Here is a 20,897-nt window from a genome sequence, read left to right as displayed (position 1 = left end):
CATGGTACCGGCCCAAATGAACCAACCAAATCAACCTGGGAGGAATGGATGAAGGACTTAAAAAAAAAAACCTCTAAAGAACAAGATGACAGTTCAATATATTTTCAAGAAGATCCTAGGCTTTTTCCCTCCCCGCACCCAAGCCTAGACACCATCTACTCAGCACCTACTATTTGCCAACAGCTACTAAGGGCCTCTAGTCTTTAGCAATAAGAACTATCCCTATTCTAAAGATGAGGAAACTGAGGGTCAGAGAGGTTTGGTAAATTAGTAAAGGTCACTAAGCAGAAAGAGGTACAAAGCTAGTCTAGTCTTAGTACCAATAAATGGATCCACGCCATTCTCCTTAAATGTCTACCGCCCAACTCAAAAAACACCAGTGGTTCCCTATGGACAATCAAACAATGAACCAACAAGTCAGCTCAGCTTGGCATTCAAGGCCCTTTACGATTCAGTCCCAAACTCTTTCAATTGTACATTCTCATATTCCCCTACAAACATACCCACTCCAGCCAAGTGAGGCCCCTCCGTACTCTTAAGAAGAGGTCAACCCCTCTCCTAGAAACCCCCTCCATACCTGACCCAAAGGCGCCCAGCTTGGACCTCAGGGCAGGGACTGCAGCACCCGCTCACAGAGGAAAGGCAAGGGGAAGTGACCAGGACAGGCCCTGGTCAGGCCCTACGAGAATGCCTTCCCTGCCTCCCAAGGGTGTGGGAGCACACACAATGGGTCCTGGGCTACACACTCTGTCTCTCAGGAGAGACCATTCTTCACATACTAGAAAACCCTTCCCTCGCCAACCAAAAGAGACACACTTCACCCAGAGGTACATTCATTCCAACAGAAATCCCTTCCTTTCTCTGCAGCTCCATCATGCCAAGATACCAAAGCCCAGAGGAGGCTTAACATGATTAAAATTTTAAAGTATTTAATATGCTCAAAGGCAAGGCATCCTTGAAGTGCAAATCATCAATTTGGGGGAAAGAGAGAAATATGGGGGGAGGGAAGGCTCTATGCAAAAGTAAATAAAATATAATTTCAAGCAATATTACACACAAAGGTCAGGTTTGTGCATATGGTCAGGTTGTATTGACCATACAAACTGAACTTCAGCATTGAGTCCTGATTAGGGCAGTCTCTGCTCCTACTGAGTTGATTAAACCTGCATTGTGAGGTGAGTGGGTTCTCTGGGTTTCACCTGATGGAGAATAACCATCCTCAGAGGGGTTGTTCAACAGGCAGGGCACACAGTGACAAGCCTGGGCTGGGTGCTAAAGCAGCAGAAACTCTAGTCAGGCTCCCATCAGACAAACAACCCCCCAGAGGCTAATTCTGAAGCCTGGTACCCTGTGGAAAATGTCAAGGTGAAGAGAAATGGACTAATTAGAGCCTTGACTTGAATGGCACAAAATAAGAGAAGAAATGTAAGTCCACTTACACCTAAAAAACTATAGCTAGTATTTAAGTTCTGCCTATACATGCATACTACCTTAGCAGTTTTATGCCCATATTTTACAAGCCAGAAAATCTATACATTTCCTTTTATCGCAAGGATGAACTAAATTTGAAGAGACTTTCTAGTCTCTGAATCCATGGAAACAACTCAGGAGGGAGAAAAGACCGTGCAGATTTAGATTCTAGACTAAGAAATTCAGGACACAGGTTCTATTGACTCCTCCAGAAACGGTCTTAGGGTGTTCTCTTTAATATACAGGTCCAAGCTATGTTAACGAGTCTTCTCCAACTTCAAAAACTATTCCATGTACACAACTCTTCTTCAACTGACGAACTGCCAAACCATTCTAAGGGCCAGGATTAAATTTTATGGTTCATTGACAAAAAGAATAGAATCCCAAAATCATCAATCCATGTACAATTGTTCATTTCCCACATTTTTTTCTATGTGGTCTCTTAAGCTTCCTACTGCCACCTGGCCACAAGGAGTTCTAGGACTATTACTTTTTTTTTTTTAAGGATCAACTGGAAGACCCTTCAAAAACCATCCACCAGCTGAAGCCCACCAGGGAGAAGTCAACCTCTCCAGATGCTAATGCCACCCTGTTGCTGTTTCCAATCGCATGTGCTAATGAAAGCTGCAGACCAAGGAAAGGGGATCACAAAGCAAGACTTGTGTATTTGGTTTTCTCTCACATGAAAGGCAGGGAGCTTTGCCAGGTCTCACCAGCACACCAGGCTACATGGACCTGCAAAAGCACCGTTTGCTGGGAAGCAAAGCTTTTGAAATAATTCCAGTTTAATATGACCACAATTTTCAAGGGTGCACTGCTCTTTACCATTCAAGGATGAACAAACTCCATGTAGCTAAATAACAGTTCCTTGAATTAAAATAGGGAAAAGATAGGGCTAAGAGAACCTGTCAGCTCAGAAACAAGCTAGGCCAATTCTGCACATGAGAAGACTTTTCCTTTTTGCCCCTCTAGATATAGCCTAAGAAATTTACCATGAATCAAATAAGACACCTGTTTCCATCTAATACCTTCAGCTGAGAATGAAGGAAAGAAGGACGGACAGAAGGAAACCTCTGAAGTAGCCAGGCCTCAGCGTTGACATCTACGGTCTGACTTTAAGGCTACAGTCTCTTCATCCAGTTAACTACCGTCTTGCTTGTTCCTGGATACCATTCTCTGGTTCCAGTTCAACCCATGGTCCACCTTCATTAACTCAGAATTTCCTGGATTTGCGCTGACACTAAACGTCACACTATAGGGGTTACACGGTGTGGGGTCACTTTCAAAGCCTGGTAGTTGCCAAACACGACAAACCCCGCTGGCGGCATGCGCACCGCCCAGAGCCGCGCTCTCCCAGCAGGATCGCAAGGCCAGGCGCCCTAGGCGGTCCATTTCCTTCCTAGAGCGGCTGGCTGTGCAGAGCGGCTCACGCGGTCCCCACGGCCCAACCCCTCGGCCCTTGGAACCCATCTAGAACACACTCAGCAGAAGGACCACCCCACTGAACAGGAGCGAGGGGCTGGGAAATGCGGGCGCCGGGGGCCGCGCTGAAGGGCCGACCGAGCCGGTCAAGGCGAGCACCGGGGCAGGGAGGGGACCGTCGGGGGTGTGGGCGGCCGGCCTCACCCGGGCGCGGGGGCCTTCCGCCTGCACCGCCAGGGCGGTCTGTTCCGTCGGGCGCGGGGCTGGCTGCGCCCCCGCCCCCAGGGGAAGAGGGCCGAGACCCAGAACTGCCCCCTCGCCGCGGCGTGGCGAAGAGGGGGAAGTAGGGGGGCTGCAGTGGCTGGTTTCAAAGGGCTGAAAAGAAACTTGGACTCCTCTCTCCCAAGGTACGTGACACGTTGGAAAGGCAGCCGCCTCTCTCCCTTCCCCCCACCCCCTTTTGTGCTTCCCAATACTCTCACCCCCAAACTTCTCACCGCAGGGGACTGGGCTCCCGGCGGCCGGACGACACTCAAATTAAGAGGAGCAGAGAGCGGGGACAGGGGGCGACTAGAGGCGTCAGCGACCCCAGCCCCTGGAGCTGCGCGGGGTCGCCCCCTCCCGAGCCCGGAGAGCACCGAGCGGCCGGCGGCGCCCCCAGCCCGAGGGACTCGGTCGCGAGGCCCAAGGCGGGGGCGGATGGCCAGAGCCGAGATCCGGGCAGAGAAGGGCAGGAGGGACCAGGAAACCCCTCGGTCCCCGGCGGTGCGTCCGAGCGAGGGGCCTCGGCGGCGGGGCCCGGGCGCATGGGCGCCGGGGGTTCCGGGGGCCGGGCCGCGGGCAGGCACCCCACTCACCTTCCTGCCGGCGCCGCCGCCCGCGCCCGCGGCCAGTGCGGAGCCGCCCCCCGAGTACATGTAGTAGGCGATGCCCAGCACCCACAGGAAGGCGAAACAGAGCAGCATCCGCGAGCGCCGCCGCATCCTCCCGACTCGGCCGCCGGCCGCGGCCGCTGCTCGCGAGTCTGCCTGGGGCCGCGGCGGGCGCGGGCCGGGGAGGAGCGGAGGAAGGGGAAGGGCGCGGCGGCTCCTCCTCCGGCGCGGCTGGCGGCGAAGGCGGCGCGCGCCCAGCGCCCGAGCTCCGCCCCGGCCGGGAGCGCCGCGCGGCGCCCGAGCAGGAAGCAGCAGCCGCGGAGGCGGCCAGGGGGTCAGGGAGCAAAGGGCGACCAATCGGCGGCGGCTGCGGGGGCCCGGCGGGGGTAGAGGAGGGGATTACCGCGTCTCCACGGCGGCGGCTCGGGTGCCCCACGGGGAGTGCCTCTGCCGGCCGCCGCCCGGCCACCCCTGTGAGTGACAGGTGGTCGCCGGGGCCCCGGAGAAGGCGCGCACACGTGCGCACACACACAGGCTCCCACACCGGGGACAGCGGGTCACCGCTTCCTCGCGCTGCCTGGCCGAAAGCACAACGTCCTCGGTCCTCAGTCTTTGGGACCACCCCAGACCCCTGGCAGGCTCCCTCTTATTGGCCGACCGACCAGAGTTTTTTGGTGCAGATCCCCTCTCCAGGACCCGACTAGGTTGCTGCTCACTGCAGTTTGTTTTTTTTTTTACCAATCTTGCAGCAAAAACACCCCTAATCCCCAGGTGTCTATTTTATTTATTTCTTTACGCAGAGGTGGGGGCCTAACGGCAGAAACCGAGAGGTGTTTTTTCAAGGGAATATGTTTCTGGGGATGAACAGAGCGCTTAATAGCAGGGTTTACTTTTTCGTTTTTAAGTAAACACGAAATGAGGAAAAAGGAAGGCAACACGTATTTTTAAAATCGTTTCTTCACGGTTGTTTCGGTATTAGAAGAAAGAAGAGGCAGCACACGTAACAGCTTTAAAGATGCAAGAAGACCATATCTGTCTTGTAACAGAATCTGAGTAACCTTGACAATGCCCTTGCAACACCAAAGTTTCCAGTGTTCCTAGGAAAGAAAGAATGTTACTTAGCGCTTAATATTTGAAAAGGGATTCCAGGAGCTGCCCAGTTCAGAGGATAAAGGCAGCTGTCTGCATCTGAATCTCTACTCACATCCTCAATAAAACACAAACACAAACAAGCCTTCAGCTCTACTGTGACAGTGAATGCCATGAACTGACCTTCAAAGTACTTCTTAAATAAAGAAGTAATAAAGAAAAGAATAAAGAAAAGACATAAAATTCCAACAGAGCTCCCTCCACTGTTGCCAAGGATTTAAGTGTAACCCAGGCTTAAATCCTTCTATGAAGAGCAAGTCCAACCCCAAGAACTAAACACTGAACACAGGTTGGGTACTTGACTGGACAAGGGAAGAGGTCTGAAAGAGAATGGGACAGGATGTGGCAGGCTTGAGGAAGCCTTGGTTTTGGGAAGTGTCAGATAAATAGAGAAATGGCAGTGCCCTTTGGAGATCTGGTAGTGAAGGAAAAAAAGGATCTGAAAAAGGAAAATTAAGGATCCCACAGAAATAAATGACAACTAATCCCTCCCTCGGAGTGGTTATCTATTAAAAACTGCACTTCAGTATGCAGAGGAAAGAGGCTTCCCAAGTGACTCAGTGGTAAAGAAACCTCCTGCCAATGCAAGAGACACAGGTTCTATCCCTGGGTCAGGAAGATCCCCTGGAGAAGGCACTGGCAACCCACTCCAGTACTCTTGCCTGGGGAATCCCGTGGACTGAGGAGCCAGTCCATGGAGTTGCCAAAGAATCAGGCATGACTTAGCGACTAAACAACAGTCTAGAGAAGAGGGCATTCTAGAACCATGAACCCTGTATCAGGATGCCTAGTAACACTAAAACATCAAAATAACTGCATAAAAAGCTACTGCAAAGAAGAAAATATATTTCTTATAAGATGAATCATAACATTTCAGATGATGAAAATCCTCCATCAATAAAACCACAAAGCAGAGAAAAATTGTTAATACCGTATGTCAAACTCTCAAGCTGAACAAAGTTTTGTATATTTGGATACACAGAGACACACACACACACACACGTTTACATACCACTAGAATCAGAAATTCAAAACCTAAGAATATATTATATAAAAATTAGGATGAATTACAGTAAAAGTTGATCAGATTCAGGAAAGAAATTAAAAATAAAGAGAAAACTATCCCAGAAACAAGTAATTGTAAAACACACAAGAGAGAATATATCAAATACAATTATGTAAAAGAGTAGTGAATAATGGCAAGGAAATCATCAAGAAACTGAGAATAAGATAAAGAAGTAAAAAAGCTTTCAGAGATAAGTTGTTGAGATGAAAGTCAGGAAAGAAGAACCAAAATACATATCACTGGAGCCTCTAAAGTTGAAACACCAAACAGTGAAGCAGAATTAATATTAACACAATCATTTCAGATGTAATCTACAGCATGCTGACTATCGTTACCACTACTATGAGGTATTTTTAAAGATTGTTAAGAGTGCCTCCTAAGAGTTCTCATCACAAGGGAAAAAACACTTTTTCTTTCTTTCCTTTTTTTTTTGTATCTAAATGAGATGATGGATATTAACCAAACATTGTAGGACTCAGAATATATGTTAGTCAAACCATTATTCTGTGCACAATGCTATATGTCAATCATATCTCAATAAAACTTGGAGGAAAACTATAATCCCAGAAAACAATCCAGAAATAAGAGAAAAAATTTATATCAACTTCCATATACCGTGGAAGGGGCTTCCTGGTGGCTTAGCAGTAAAGAATCCATCTGCAGTGCAGCAAACACAGGTTTAATCCCTGAGTCGGGAAGATCCCCTGGAGAAGGAAATGGCAACCCACTCCAGTATTCTTGCCTGGGAAATTCCATGGACAGAGGAGCTTGGCGGCTACAGTCAGTGGGATCACAAACAAGTCAGACATGAAACTAAATAACAACAATATACCTTGGAGAACTGAGTGGAATAATCAACTCCAAAACATACTTTATTAAAACTATTAGATTTTAAAGGCAAAAAGATCAAGTTACTTATAGAAATAAATATTTAGGCAAGGCAGCAGTAGAAGAGTATTTACAAGACACTCAAGGAAAGAAAGTACCAGCCAAGGATTTCTGTGTCCAGCTTTCAAGCATCCAGGCTACAGGCAAAGAGATGAGAACTGAGTACAAAAAGTATGCCTTTCTTGGAAATGAGCTTCCCCCAAACAAGAGAGAATTCAGTGTTAGTTTCTCAGTCGTGTCCAGCTCTTTTTATATGGCTAAAGCTTCAACTCCACTGTGCATGGCAGCGGGTCTGAAGGCACTGTAGTTTGTAGATATGAAGTCAGAACAAAGGCTGGATGTGATGTGGGGAAGTCTAAAGACAAAGAAACTGCAAAGATGAAATAGACCCTGTGACAACAACTAAAATCCACGAGGGCAAATTGGAATCTACCTTCAACACCGATTATGCAAAAAACAAAACAAACTCCAGAATGAGATATCACTTCACATCCATTAGTATGGCTATTCTTTTAAACAACAACAAAAGTCCCAAAACATAACAAACATTGAAAAGGATGTGGAGAAATTGGAACTCCTATTCCTTAAAAAGAATAAACCTAGAATTACCATATGATTCAGCAATTCCACTTCTGGGTACATACCTAAAAGAAGTGAGAGCAAGGACTTGGACAGTGCTCCTGTGTTCATGGCACCATTACTCACAATAGCCAGAACACGGAAGCAACCCAGTCTCCATCAACGAATGTATGAGCGAAATGTGACATACGGTGGAATATTATTTGACTTTTAAAAGAAAGGAAATTTTGACATAAGTTACAACATGATGAGTTCAGTTCACTCAGTTGTGTCCAACTCTTTGCAACCCCATGGACTGCAGCACACCAGGCTTCCCTGTCCATCACCAACTCCTGGAGTTTACTCAAGCTCATGTCCATTGAGTCAGTAATGCCATCCAACCATCTCATCCTCTGTTGCCCCCTTCTCCTCCTGCCTTCAATCTTTCCCAGCATCAGGTCTTTTCCAATGAGTCAGTTCTTTGCATCACGTGGCCAAAGTATTGGAGTTTCAGCTTCAACATCAGGCCTTCCAATGAACACCCAGGACTGATCTCCTTTAGCATGAACTGGTTGGATCTCCAAGGGACTCTCAAGAGTCTTGAGAGTCTCCAACACCATAGTTCAAAAGCATCAATTCTTTGGTGATCAGCTTTTTTATGGTCCAACTCTCACATCCATACATGACTACTGGAAAAACCATACCTTTGACTAGAAAGACCTTTGTCAGCAAAGTAATGTCTCTGCGTTTTAATATGCTGTCTAGGTTGGTCATAGGTTTTCCTCCAAGGAGCAAGTGTCTTTTAATTTCATGGCTGCATTCACCATCTGCAGTGATTTTGGAGCCCAAGAAAATAAAGTCTCGTCACTGTTTCCCCCATCTATTTGCCATGAAATAATGGGACTGGATCCCATGATCTTAGTTTTTTGAATGATACTAAGTTTCTGAATGATACAGCATGATACTAAGTGAAATAAACCAGGCATAAGAAGACAAATACTATGAACCCATTTCTATGGAGTACCTAGAGGAGTCAAATGCACAGGAAGAGAAAGAAGGGTAGTTACTTGGGACTGGGAGAGGGGAGATGGGGAAACGGGTTCGGAGTTCCAGTTTGAGGAAATGACCAAGTTCTGGGGATGGATGGCGGTCCAGAACAATGTGCGTATGTTTAATGTCCCTGAAATGTACACTTGAAACTGATTCAAATGGTAAATTTTGTGTTCTGTACATTTTATCACAATAAAAAGACATGACAAATGGGAAGAAATTATTTCCACACCTATCATAGATAAAGGGGCAAAGTAATATCCTTAATATATAAAGAACTTAAATATTAAGAAGGGCAAAACACATAGACAATTCAAAGAGCTTATGAGTTTGTAAACATGTGAAAAGATGTTCCACTTTACTTGTAAAAGAGCTGCAAATTAAAACTACAGAGATACTATTTATTCCCCCAACAAACTGGCAAAAATTGGAAATCATGACAAGATACTCTGTTGGTTCAGTCCAGTTCAGTTCAGTTCAGTCGCTCAGTCGTGTCCGACTCTTTGCAACCCCATGAATCGCAGCACGCCAGACCTCCCTGTCCATCACCAACTTCTGGAGTTCACTCAGACTCACGTCCATCGAGTCAGTGATGCCATCCAGCCATCTCATCCTCTGTCGTCCCCTTCTCTTCCTGCCCCCAATCCCTCCCAGCATTAGAGTCTTTTCCAATGAGTCAACTCTTCTCATGAGGTGGCCAAAGTACTGGAGTTTCAGCTTCAGCATCATTCCTTCCAAAGAAATCCCAGGGCTGGTGTCCTTCAGAATGGACTGGTTGGATCTCCTTGCAGGCCAAGGGACTCTCAAGAGTCTTCTCCAACACAACAGTTCAAAAGCATCAATTCTTCGGCGCTCAGCCTTCTTCACAGTCCAACTCTCACACCCATACATGACCACAGGAAAAACCATAGCCTTGACTAGATGGACCTTTGTTGGCAAAGTAATGTCTCTGCTTTTGAATATGCTATCTAGGTTGGTCATAACTTTCCTTCCAAGGAGTAAGCATCTTTTAATTTCATGACTGCAGTCACCATCTGCAGTGATTTTGGAGCCCAGAAAAATAAAGTCTGACACTGTTTCCACTGTTTCCCCATCTATTTCCCATGAAGGATGGGACCAGATGCCATGATCTTCGTTTTCTGAATGTTGAGCTTTAAGCCAACTTTTTCACTCTCCACTTTCACTTTCATCAAGAGGCTTTTGAGTTCCTGTTCACTTTCTGTCATAAGGGTGGTGTCATCTGCATATCTGAGGTTATTGATATTTCTCCCGACAATCTTGATTCCAGCTTGTGCTTCTTCCAGCCCAGCGTTTCTCATGATATACTCTGCATATAAGTTAAATAAGCAGGGTGACAATAGACAGCCTTGGTGTACTCCTTTTCCTATTTGGAACCAGTCTGTTGTTCCATGTCCAGTTCTAACTGTTGCTTCCTGACCTGCATACAGATTTCTCAAGAGGCAGGTCAGGTGGTCTGGTATTCCCATCTCTTTCAGAATTTTCCACAGTTTAGGGCTATAAAAAAGAATAAGGAAGCCTTCTATGACCAGATATAGAATGACTTCTGGGATATGTTATTAAACATTAAATGAAATATTAAATGCAAAATACAATAGCTTATATATTACATGCTACTTTTATGTAAGAAAGAAGGGAAAATAAGAAAACATACAAATATCTGTTTATTTTGGCAACTGACACATCAATGATAAACCAGAAAATAATGAAATGGGTTACCTGTAAGGAGTGGGAGGAAGAGAAAGAGGAACAGGAAGAGTGTGACACCTGTTAGGTTTGATCCTGGAAGCATGTTTTTTGTGTTAGTCACTCAGTCGTGTCTGACTCTTTGTGACGCCATGTGACGCCTGCTGGGTTCCTCCATCCATGGGATTTTCCAGGCAAGAATAATGGAGTGGATTGCCATTTCCTTCTCCAGGGAATCTTTCTGACCCAGGGATTGAACCCAGGTATCGCGCATTGCAAACAGACTCTTTGCTGTCTGAGCCACCAGGGAAGTCCTGGAAACATGTTAATGTCCTGCATATTCAAAAGTAAAATAAAATCAATAAAACTATGAGGGGAACACTAGAAACTGAATCCAAACAGAAATGCCTGAACCCAACTATACTGTGAATAGATAACATAATCAGATTGAAAGGGGATAAAGGGATTAATATGTATAACTTTTAAACAAAGTACTTGGGCTATATACCCTCAGCCTAGAAAACAAAAGAACTCCAGACATTTTTTGAACTCTTCTTTATGCTTCTTCTTCATAGTGTTATGGTTGTTGCAATCAAAGTATTTTATGCATATTGTGCAATTGAGCAAATCCGAAAATGTATTGTTTCAGGGATCTAGGGTTTTCATTATGGAAGAAGGGAGATACAGTGTGGAATGAGGGAAGGCAAAGATTACTTGAAGTAGACTTGGAATTAGAACAGTGTGAACTCATTATTTTATACAGGAAACGGCAACCCACTCCAGTGTTCTTGCCTGGAGAATCCCAGGGACGGGGGAGCCTGGTGGGCTGCCGTCTCTGGGGTTGCATAGAGTCAGACACGACTGAAGTGACTTAGCAGCATACATACACATACATACACTTATCTATGCTCATCTTTATGTCCACATATAAGTAAACGTTTCTACATATACCATATTCACGTATGTACATATTTCCTAGGTCTGTCCATTGAAAGGACCAGAGCAACAATATCTTGGCATAAATAAGTACATCTTGCAACTAGATCTTGGTTTCTAAATCCCATTTTCCATCCCAAGAAAGTTTCCTTTGAGCAGCGATTGATCCATGACTGTAGCCTCAGTTCAGTTTGTCGTGTCCGACTCTTTCTCTTTGCAACTCCATGGACTGCAGCACGCCAGGCTTCCTGGTCCATCACCAACTCCTGGGGCTTACTCAAGCTCATGTCCATTGAGGCGGTAATGCCATCCAACCATCTCATCCTCTGTCGCCCCCTTCTCCTCCTGCCTTTAATCTTTCCCAGCATCAGGATCTTTTCCGATGAGTCAGTTCTTCACATCAAGTGACCAAAGTTTGGAGCTTCAGTTTCAGCATCAGGTTCTTCCAATGAATATTCAGGACTGATTTACTTTAGGATGAACTGGTTGGATCTCCTTGCAGCCCAAGGGACTCTCAAGAGTCTTCTCCAACACCACAATTCAAAAGCATCAATTCTTCAGTGATCAGCTTTCTTTATAGTCCAACTCTCACATCCATACATGACTACTAGAAAAACCATAGCTTTGACTAGGCAGATATTTGTTGGCAGAATAATGTCTCTGCTTTTTAATATGCTGTCTAGGTTGGTCATAGCTTTTCTTCCAAGGAGCAAGCATCTTTTAATTTCATGGCTGCAGACACCATCTGCAGTGATTTGGTAGCCCGCCCTCCCCCCCCACCCCGCAAAATAAAGTCTGTCACTGTTTTCACTGTTTCCCCATATATTTGCCATTGAAGTGATGGGACCAGATGGGATTTTCATTTTCTGAAAGTTGAGTTTTAAGCCAACTATTTCACTTTCCTCTTTCACTTTCATTAAGAGGCTCTTTAGTTCTTCTTCACTTACTGCCATAAGGATAGTGTCATCTGCATATCTGAGGCTATTCCTATTTCTCCCAGAAGTCTTGAATCCAGCTTGTGCTTCATCCAGCCTGGCACTTCGCAAAATGTACTCTGTTGCTGCTGCTAAGTCGCTTCAGTTGTGTCCGACTCTCTGCGACCCCATAGACAGCAGCCCACCAGGCTCCCCTGTTCCTGGGATTCTCCAGGCAAGAACACTGGAGTGGGTTGCCATTTCCTTCTCCAATGCATAAAAGTGAAAAGTGAAAGTGAAGTGGCTCAGTCCGACTCTTAGCAACCCCATGGACTGCAGCCTACCAGGCTCCTCCGCCCATGGGATTTTCCAGGCAAGAGTACTGAGCAGGATGATAATATACAGCTTTGACATACTCCTTTCCCAGTTTGGAACCAGTCTATTGTTCCATGTCCAGTTTTAACTCTCGCTTCTTGACCTGCATACAAATTTCTTGGGAGGCAGATAAGGTGGTCTGGTATTCCCATCTCTTGAAGAATTTTCCACATCTAGACTGGAGCCTAGATGGTACTAGATGAGCCTAGAACATCTGTTAATAGAAAGTAAGGTACAGAGTTTCAGTTTGGGGAGATGGGGGTAAAAGGTCATAGGAGCCATCTTAAAAGGTCCATTGTCTAAATCTAGGACACATATGTGTCAAAATAAATACTGAATAAAATGGAAATATAAGAGTACATGCTGGTAATTAATAGATAAACAAATGGAGGAGATGGGAGGGCTCTCTCTTTCCATAGAATGTCAGCTGATAAAAGTGAAGGGAAGGTGACATTAAAAGTCACTGTTTTGCAACCATCATAGTAATGGTTGGTTGGAGAAGACTCATTAGTAGATATTCAAGTGTGTGTGGTGGGGGCAGGAGGAACAGGAAAGTTGGATGAGAAGGAGGATGTTTATAATGTCTTCTGTCAGAATACTTGTTAGTTACAGAGGAAGACTAGTAACTGTACAATGGAGAGATTGAGCAACACCTTGGCCAGGTGATCAGATGACTCACTCATGAGGGTCAAGTGGATATCCTGCATCTGCACAAACACCCTGAGAAAGACCCAAAACGCATCTTAGTGTTCTGGCCAAGGATACACAACCTGAATCTCAGAGTGAATAAATATTGAAAGAAACAAAAGTGAAGAACAGTCTGTAAAATAATTGACTTGTGTTCTTCAGAAATGTCACTATTATGCAAGACAAGGACAGGGCGAGGAGCTGGTCCAGACTAGTGGACCTAAGGAGACAGGATGACTACTTGAGCTCATGATCCTCTATGAGGGGCTGAGAATGTGACAAGAGCAATTAATGAAAGTGCATGAGGGGTGCAGGATAGGTAGCAACATAGCTCAACCATACAACACTGCCCGCATGTGTGGAGGGTGAGATTTTCTGGTTGTGGGAGCTATAGTATGACTACATAGGAAAGTCTTGTTCTCAGGAAGTAGCAACTGAAGTATCAGAGGTTAAAGTGGCCTGATAAACACAAGCTACCCTCGAGAGTTCAGGAAAAGTATAGATGCAGAATAATAAAACAGCTGTAGCAAAAAATTCAGTATTTGGAGGTGATAAGTCTAGGTAAAGAGCGCATGAGAATTATTTTGCCAACTTTCCTATAAGCTTGATTTGTTTCCTTTAAGAAACGATTTAACTGACAGTGTGATAGAGCCTGATGATCTGCTGCGTTTTGCGAATGAAGAAAGATGCAGAACCCTGAAACCATTTGAGTAAAGCTACCCAGCTCAGGCCTCTAAATTTCACTGTATCTTGGTTCCCGAGGCAGGTTGCGCAGGCAGAACTCTCCTTTCCCTTCCTCTCATCTGTGTCTACCTTCCTGCCACACCTGCACCCACAGGGTAATGAGCCGAGTGCAAGCTCTCCTTAAGTGCTGACTTGTCCTTGGCTCAGCCTAGGCGGCTCTGCGGTAGTCATTCTTCCGGGTCATCTTCTCCTGCCGAAAGCCCTTAGGGCGCTTTTCTTGAGTGTTCAGTACAGCAGGAACAGTGCCTACTTACAGCAACACATCAATGAAACGGAGTATTTCTGCAGCCGTTCACTGTCCCAGTTGCTGTTGGCAGAGATGTCAGGAACCCTGGACAATTCGCTGAAATATGTGTCTTTATGCAACAGAACCTTTTTTTTTTTTTTTTAATCTGATTGTTCAGTTTTCCTTTTCCTAAACTGTTTTTGTTGCTGTGTTGCTTCAGTCGTGTCCGACTCTGTGCGACCCCATGGACTGCAGCCTACCAGGCTTCTCCGTCCATGGGATTCTCCAGGCAAGAACACTGGAGTGGGTTGCCATTTCCTTCTCCAATGCATGAAAATGGAAAGTGAAAGTGAAGTCGCTGAGTCGTGTCTGACTCTTAGTGACCCCATGGACTGCAGCCTACCAGGCTCTTCCGTCCATGGGATTTTCCAGGCAAGAGTACTGGAGTAGGTTGCCATTGCCTTCTCCCTAAACTATTTTAGCAGGGGAAAACATCCAATTAGGAAAGAATAGAAAAACAAAATTTTAACTTCTTAAATGGGACCAGAATATTATACACTGAAATTGAATAACAAGAGCTCTTTACCCCTAAAATTTGAAGTGCGTTTATACAGTGTGTGCTAAGTCACTTCAATCATGTCCCACTGTGTACGAACCTATGGACTGCAGCATCCAGGGATGTTGAGGCTCCTATAAGAATTCTTCCCTGTAGCTCAAATGGTACAGAATCTGCCTGCAATGCAGGAGACCAGGGTTCGATCCCTGGGTTGGGAAGATCCTCTGGAGAAGGGAATAGCAATCCACTCCAATATTCTTGCCTGGAGAATCCCATAGACAGAGGAGCCTGGCAGACTACAGTCTGTGGGGTTACAAAAAGTTGGACACGACTGACTAACACACATTGTAAAAAGCAGACATTAAAGCCTGCTGCCCATGTCCTACCATGAGCTGGCTTTAATGGGAGGGGACACTTGGAAGTATAACAGTCCCATCCACGGTGAGTCCAGGACTACTGTCCCTCCCATACCCAGTGGATACATACGTTGACCACCTCCCATAATCTTCCCAGAAATTTCTTGACTTGAATTGAGACTTAGAAATTATTCATCATTGTGATTTAGGTTAAAGAATTCGATTGCCCTGTAAATACAGACATTAACGATGTGCTTATTACACACCAGGCATTGTTCCAAGTGCTATTTGTATATTATTTTCCATGATTATTATTAATCTTCAGAACAGCCTGATGAAGTAAATGCTATGATTATTCCAGTTTTACGATGAGGCCCAGTGCTGTTGTGTTACCTGCCCAAGGCAGCTCAGCAAACAGTCTTTGGGGAAATTGAGGACCTTTTGGCTTTGGATCTGGGTGCTGGCTACGGGAGGCATTGAGTTTCTGAAAAAGTCCGATGGACTGGAAAGCTATGATAGATGCATTTTCCATATGCAAGTTATGCTTCAGTTAAACAATCAGAAAGGAGGAGGGATCACTGACTCTTTTTTGGCATCTAAAGCCTCAGTGAAACTCAGCCTGGCTCATCAGCCTCTGTCCAGAACCCTCTCAGCACCGCTGTCTTGCCTTCCTTGCTGGCCCCGGCAATCCACCCAGCAGAGAACAGAGCAGCCCAGAAGTGTCTTCACAGCCTTCTTGCCCCACACTAGGGGAATGGCAGGCCATGGGGGATGAAGGGCCAGCTGCCCAGGGGCTCGCACACCTCCTTCCTGCTCTTCATTGTCCATCATTGTGCTGGAGCCCACCCCCAGCCTCTCCTGGACAGGAGCTCCAGACTAGAGCTGGGAGATGGCACAATAGCTCCTTTCATTCTGGATGGTTCTTTCCCCATGAGTGCCTGGGACAAGGAGGACATCCCCATGACCGTGCTGACGTCAACTAAGCATGTGCTTGTGACTTGCCTCCTGCCTGTGCGAATCCTTTCACCCAGGAGTATCAGGAAACCCATTCCAGGGGAGGGGTGCCCCCAGGGCAATCTCTGCTGTTGCCAGCATGGGGCAAGCTGCCCCAGAGCTGCTGAGGACCTTTGTCTTGTCCACACTCCTCAGAGATGATAATCGTTGTTGTCCACTCTTGTATTGCACAACCTGGGTGGGGAGGAGAACCTTCTGAAGATCAGTAGCTGCTTCCCTAAGCTCAGAAGGCCTCTTCCTGTCCTCTCCTCCAGTCCATGGTGGCTGCCCTGTTTTACAATGGGCTTCTCCCGGGAGACCCCTCAGTTCCCAAGATACATAAACTCCTGGTGCACTTGCCCCGGCGGCCCCTTACATAGACCTGGACTCTGGGTGAACAGACTTCCAACTCAGAGGGACTCCTGCTGCGATCCTACACAGGCACAGCTCACTAAGTACTCACGAGTTATCACTCTGCTCATCTCAGAGGACTGCCTGAGGCTCAGAGAACTCAGGTAAGTTTTCTAAACCATCCATGCAACTAGGATATAGCAGGGCCAAGTGAAGACCCAGGCCATTCACACTAGGCTCACAGCGACACCCCTTCTTCCCTTAGCTGCAGAGTCCCGAGATGGGAACATGTGCATGGGTGTGCTGGGGAAGTCGCTCATTTATTCATGGTTTATACAACACTCACATTTGAAGATAATTGGAATCATCTTACAAAACCCACAAACACATACACAGAAGATATAGAGAGAAGTGTTGTGTGGGCAGACAGTGTCATGGGGGATTTTCCATTCCTCCCTCCCCCTGCCAGATTTCTAATCCTGGAGAACTTTGTAAAAATACAATTTCCTGAGATTCCCACCCCACACCTACTGAATCAGAATTGGCAAGAGGGGAGCTGGCTCGTTTACTGTGTTTAAATTCGGTAAGACAAGTATGTAAAGGACACTAGAAGCAGACTGAAGCGAGAACAGGTTCTACACTGCACAGCTGTAGGGCTCAGAGTCTCTGACAGCCCTGTGGGCCTGGGCAGCCTTCAGAGGCCCAAAGCAACCCTTCCCCAGATCCTGCTTAAGGACCGATGTGGCCTGTTCTGGACACAACTCACCTTTTGAGCCTGACTATCACTTTATCATCCCAGAACCAGAGACTTCAGTGGTTTTCTGTGAACTATAGGTCTTTCCTATCCCTATAAAATCTAGTGGACTTGTAGGGAAAAAGAATTGAAATTGAATTTATGAAAACAAGTCATTATGTAATCAAAAGGCAAACATCTCCAATTTAAGAATAAATGAAGGAATATTAAATTATATTTTGACATGATTATTAATTTTTAGTTCTGATAATGCTGTTGTACTTATGTAGACAAATGTTCTCATTCTTAGCAGAGGCAGCCTGAAATACTTAAGGGGTGAAATGTCGTGATGTCTGCAACTCACTTTCAAATGGGCCAGCAAAGAAGTATTTGTATTTATAGACAGAGTTATTTTATAGAGAGAGGTATAAACATGTATCTTCCCCCGGTGGCTCAGTGGTAAAGAATCTGCCTGCCATGCAGAAGCCACAGAAAAGTACAGGTTCTATCCCTCTGTTAGGAAGATCCTCTGGAGATGGGCATGGCAACTCACTCTAGTATTCTTGCCTGGAGAATTTCATGGACATAGAAGAGTCAGACACAGCTGAAGTGACTGAGCAGGCCACAGGCATAAATATATAGAGAGAAACCACATATGGAAAAATATTAATTATTGAATCCAGGTGGAGACCATAATGAGATTGCTATCCTATTCTTTCAACTTTGTCTATATTTAAAAATTTTCAAGCTGAAAAGTTGGGAGAAAAAAAAAAACAAAAGGAAAAATGAAGGAAATTTGCAGGATAATTGCAGTGAAAATAATCACAATTTTTCCTAAAAAAAAACAAAACCAAAAACCCAGACCTTGTAGCCAGACAGAAACATCCGGCATTCTCATCTGGCTGTCAGTCAATCAGTTATTCAACACGTGTTCATTACAGGTCTCTGTTGGGTTTAGAACTTCTCTAAAAAGTGAAAGGGCACATTTCTCTAAAAAGTGAAATGTGCTCTATGGGGTGTCTGTCCTCAAAACTGCTAAGGATTAAGCTCAGCTCCACAGAATTTTTTTTTGCTCTGGATCTAATCTCTTGGGAAGTTCTAAAAAAGCACCTAAATTATCCATACCTCTGTTAGCAAAGATGCTTCATCCTCAGACAGAATGTCTTTTTAGAAACTGCTTAACCAGAAAGAGAATCCAGGATGTTCTAGGATGTCAGAAAAGAGAGATTATACTAAGAAAAATTCCTACATCCGATACCAAGGGGGCCAATGTGCTGGACACAAGATGCACTGTGTCTGGAGGTCCTAGGAAGGAAATGAGTGCAGAGCTGGGGCAATGTTAAGCATGAAAGAACAGAAGAAAGGTTTGACCTCTGTAGGGATGACGGATGGAAAGCCCTGGAGAAAAAAGGGCTTGAGACCAAGGGCTTGATGAGCCTGATGAGGTTGGTGATGAGAAGGAGACACAGTCACAGCTTGTCCTGCTTCGAGGATGGGGCAGTGAGCTGGGCAGGTGACTGTGAGGAAGTATCTGGGAATCAGCCCAGTTAGGCCAGCTGCAGGATCAGGTGAACAGGCCTAGGGGTAATTTCTGAGCTATTTTTGCATAAGGAGGTAATGGGAGGGAGAACATTTCTCCCCATGAAGATAATTGACCATTCCTGAGCATTCATTGAGTAAGTGGGGATAAAGGGTTCAAAGTATAAATCTCCAGTAAGCTGAGTCACCCATTTGGCAAAGACTTTTTTGAGTATATACTTTTTTCAAGCTCTATTATAGGTTATAGGAAACACTGATGAAGAACACAGAGAAAAACCTCTGCTTTCAAGAAAAAAAAAAATCACACTTTTTAGTATAGTGTATACAAGGCTGAGGAAATGGGTTTCAATTCATTTGGGTCTTCTGCTCCAGACTTGGTTGTGGGGTGGGGAGCTGAAGGTGGGTCCCAGAGGTTAGCCCGAGAGGTGCTGCAGAGGCTGAGGATGAGCACCAAGAGGCTCCAGGTGTCTACAGGAACCTCCCAGACTCCCACACCCACTAAGCGAGCCGAGCTGACTCCAGAATGGTTAGAGAGAAGCAGAAAGCCCACTGACGTATTTCTGACATGCAGCTGTAACCAGGAAGCTCTGCTTAGAATGATTTATGAAGATGTTTTGTTTTTATTTTTGAACGTAGTTGACTTTGAATAAATGAACCATGCTCCTAAGGAATTTCTAATCAAGGTGTTGCTCTATGAAACAGCCTTTACCCTCAAGAAATGTATTGCCTTATTTGAAACAAAGAATAGACAGGAAGGCAATAAATAAAGTGTCAAAATGCTGGGGTGGACAATTAAGAGGTCAACAGAAAATTTAAAATGCAATATATGTGGTAGAGAGCAAGCCAGGATTCTATTTATTTGGGTTTCCAAACAAAAAAAGGTTAACTGTCCTTAATCTCCCACTGTATTGATCTGGCTTTAAATCAGAAGCAGCTCTCAATTGTAGTTGTGCTAAGCTGTGCTCAGTCACTCAGTCGTGTCTGACTCTTTGTAACCTCATGGACTGCAACCCACCAGGCTCCTCTGTCCATGGAGATTCTCCAGGCAAGAATACTGGAGTGGTTGCCATGCCCTCCTCCTGGGTTGGGATCAAACCCAAGTCTCCCGCGTTGCAGGCGAATTCTTTACTGACAGAGCCACCAGGGAAGCCCCCAGTTGTAATTATGACAGTTCAAAAAAAAAGGTAGGTACATGTGAACCAGAGTGCTGGAAGGGTTGTGGGGGAGGGTTTGAGTTAGGCATTCAAGGATGAATATAGTTTAGTCTGAAGTGTGATCATTCTGGGAGGAGGGATGGACGAGGGGACGGAAGTGGGACAGGTGACAGGCAGAGAGATGGCAGCAATGGAGGTGTGCAGACAGCTGTGGTCCAGACGGTGCCCGGCTGGAAGTGGGCTCACAGACCTGTACATCTGAACTTGATCCAACAGGCATGGGGGCAGGCGGAATGAAATAAACAAAAAGCAGTGTTGTAGGGTTTTTCAAAAAATTAGCAGATGACTCAGGATGTACTGCAGTTACAAGCCTGTTAGTGCCATCAGCGTGGGGCTGGGGTGGATCTGAACTTGGGTAGGCACTCCCAGGCAGGGATGTCAAGGCAGACTGTAAACAGCACCTGGTCCCCTTGGGTGAGGAACTCCTCCCCTGAGGATCTCCACAGGGCAGGAGGCTCAGGCTCCAGGAAGCAGGGGACAGTGGCAGGTGGGCTCAGTGAGGAGCTCCGCTCACTTATTCAACCAGTATTACTGGGCACATGCTTGGTGCTGGGCTCTGCCCTGGGAACTTGGGTAGCATCCGGGAACAAAAGGTCCTTCTGGGGCTTGCATTCCAGCACAGGGGTGAGACAAGTGATGAGATTACACATAACAAGCAAGGAGAGTGAAGAGTGCGTTTGGAGGCAGAAGGTGCGCTGGACAGAAGGGGCGGGGCACAGTGGGGTGATCAGGCTACAGCATTAAAGGGGAGCCCTGGCCAGGCCCCATGGAGCTCAGACTGCTGGGGGTGAGAGGATTTGCCAACAAGTCCCTAGGGAAGGGCTTCCAGGCAAGAGCCAGAGTAGCCAGGGCATGTTCTGAGGCAGAAGCTTGTCTGGCCTGTGGGGTCAACAGGGGAGGGCAGTGTTGGTGGATCAGAAGGAGAGTGAAGGGAAGGAGATTAGAGATGGGTCAAAGGTCGAAGCCAGCTGGGGACGTGGGGCCCCATGGGTGCCATAGGACTTGGCTTCTGCTCTGAGTGAGACGAACGCCTTGGGGGATTTGGGGGCAGAGGAGATGTGGTGGATGCCGGCTGCTGTGTTGGCAGCGCGCAT

General features: G+C 46.0%; 1 protein-coding gene across 1 annotated transcript in view; it reads right to left on the bottom strand.

Annotated features, from left to right (window-relative positions):
• Positions 1-4,011, bottom strand: part of GALNT2 (polypeptide N-acetylgalactosaminyltransferase 2) — a 191,265-nt gene extending 187,254 nt beyond the window's left edge. The window contains exon 1 of the mRNA XM_070364851.1: positions 3,750-4,011. Coding sequence (XP_070220952.1) covers positions 3,750-3,875 — 126 coding nt within the window. The 5' untranslated portion in view covers positions 3,876-4,011. The remainder of the gene's footprint in view (positions 1-3,749) is intronic.
• Positions 4,012-20,897: the final 16,886 nt, after the last annotated feature.

The sequence above is a fragment of the Bos mutus genome, chromosome 28 (genome assembly GCF_027580195.1).
Source record: "Bos mutus isolate GX-2022 chromosome 28, NWIPB_WYAK_1.1, whole genome shotgun sequence".
Lineage (NCBI taxonomy): Eukaryota > Metazoa > Chordata > Mammalia > Artiodactyla > Bovidae > Bos > Bos mutus.
This window is presented reverse-complemented; position numbering and strand designations above follow the sequence as displayed.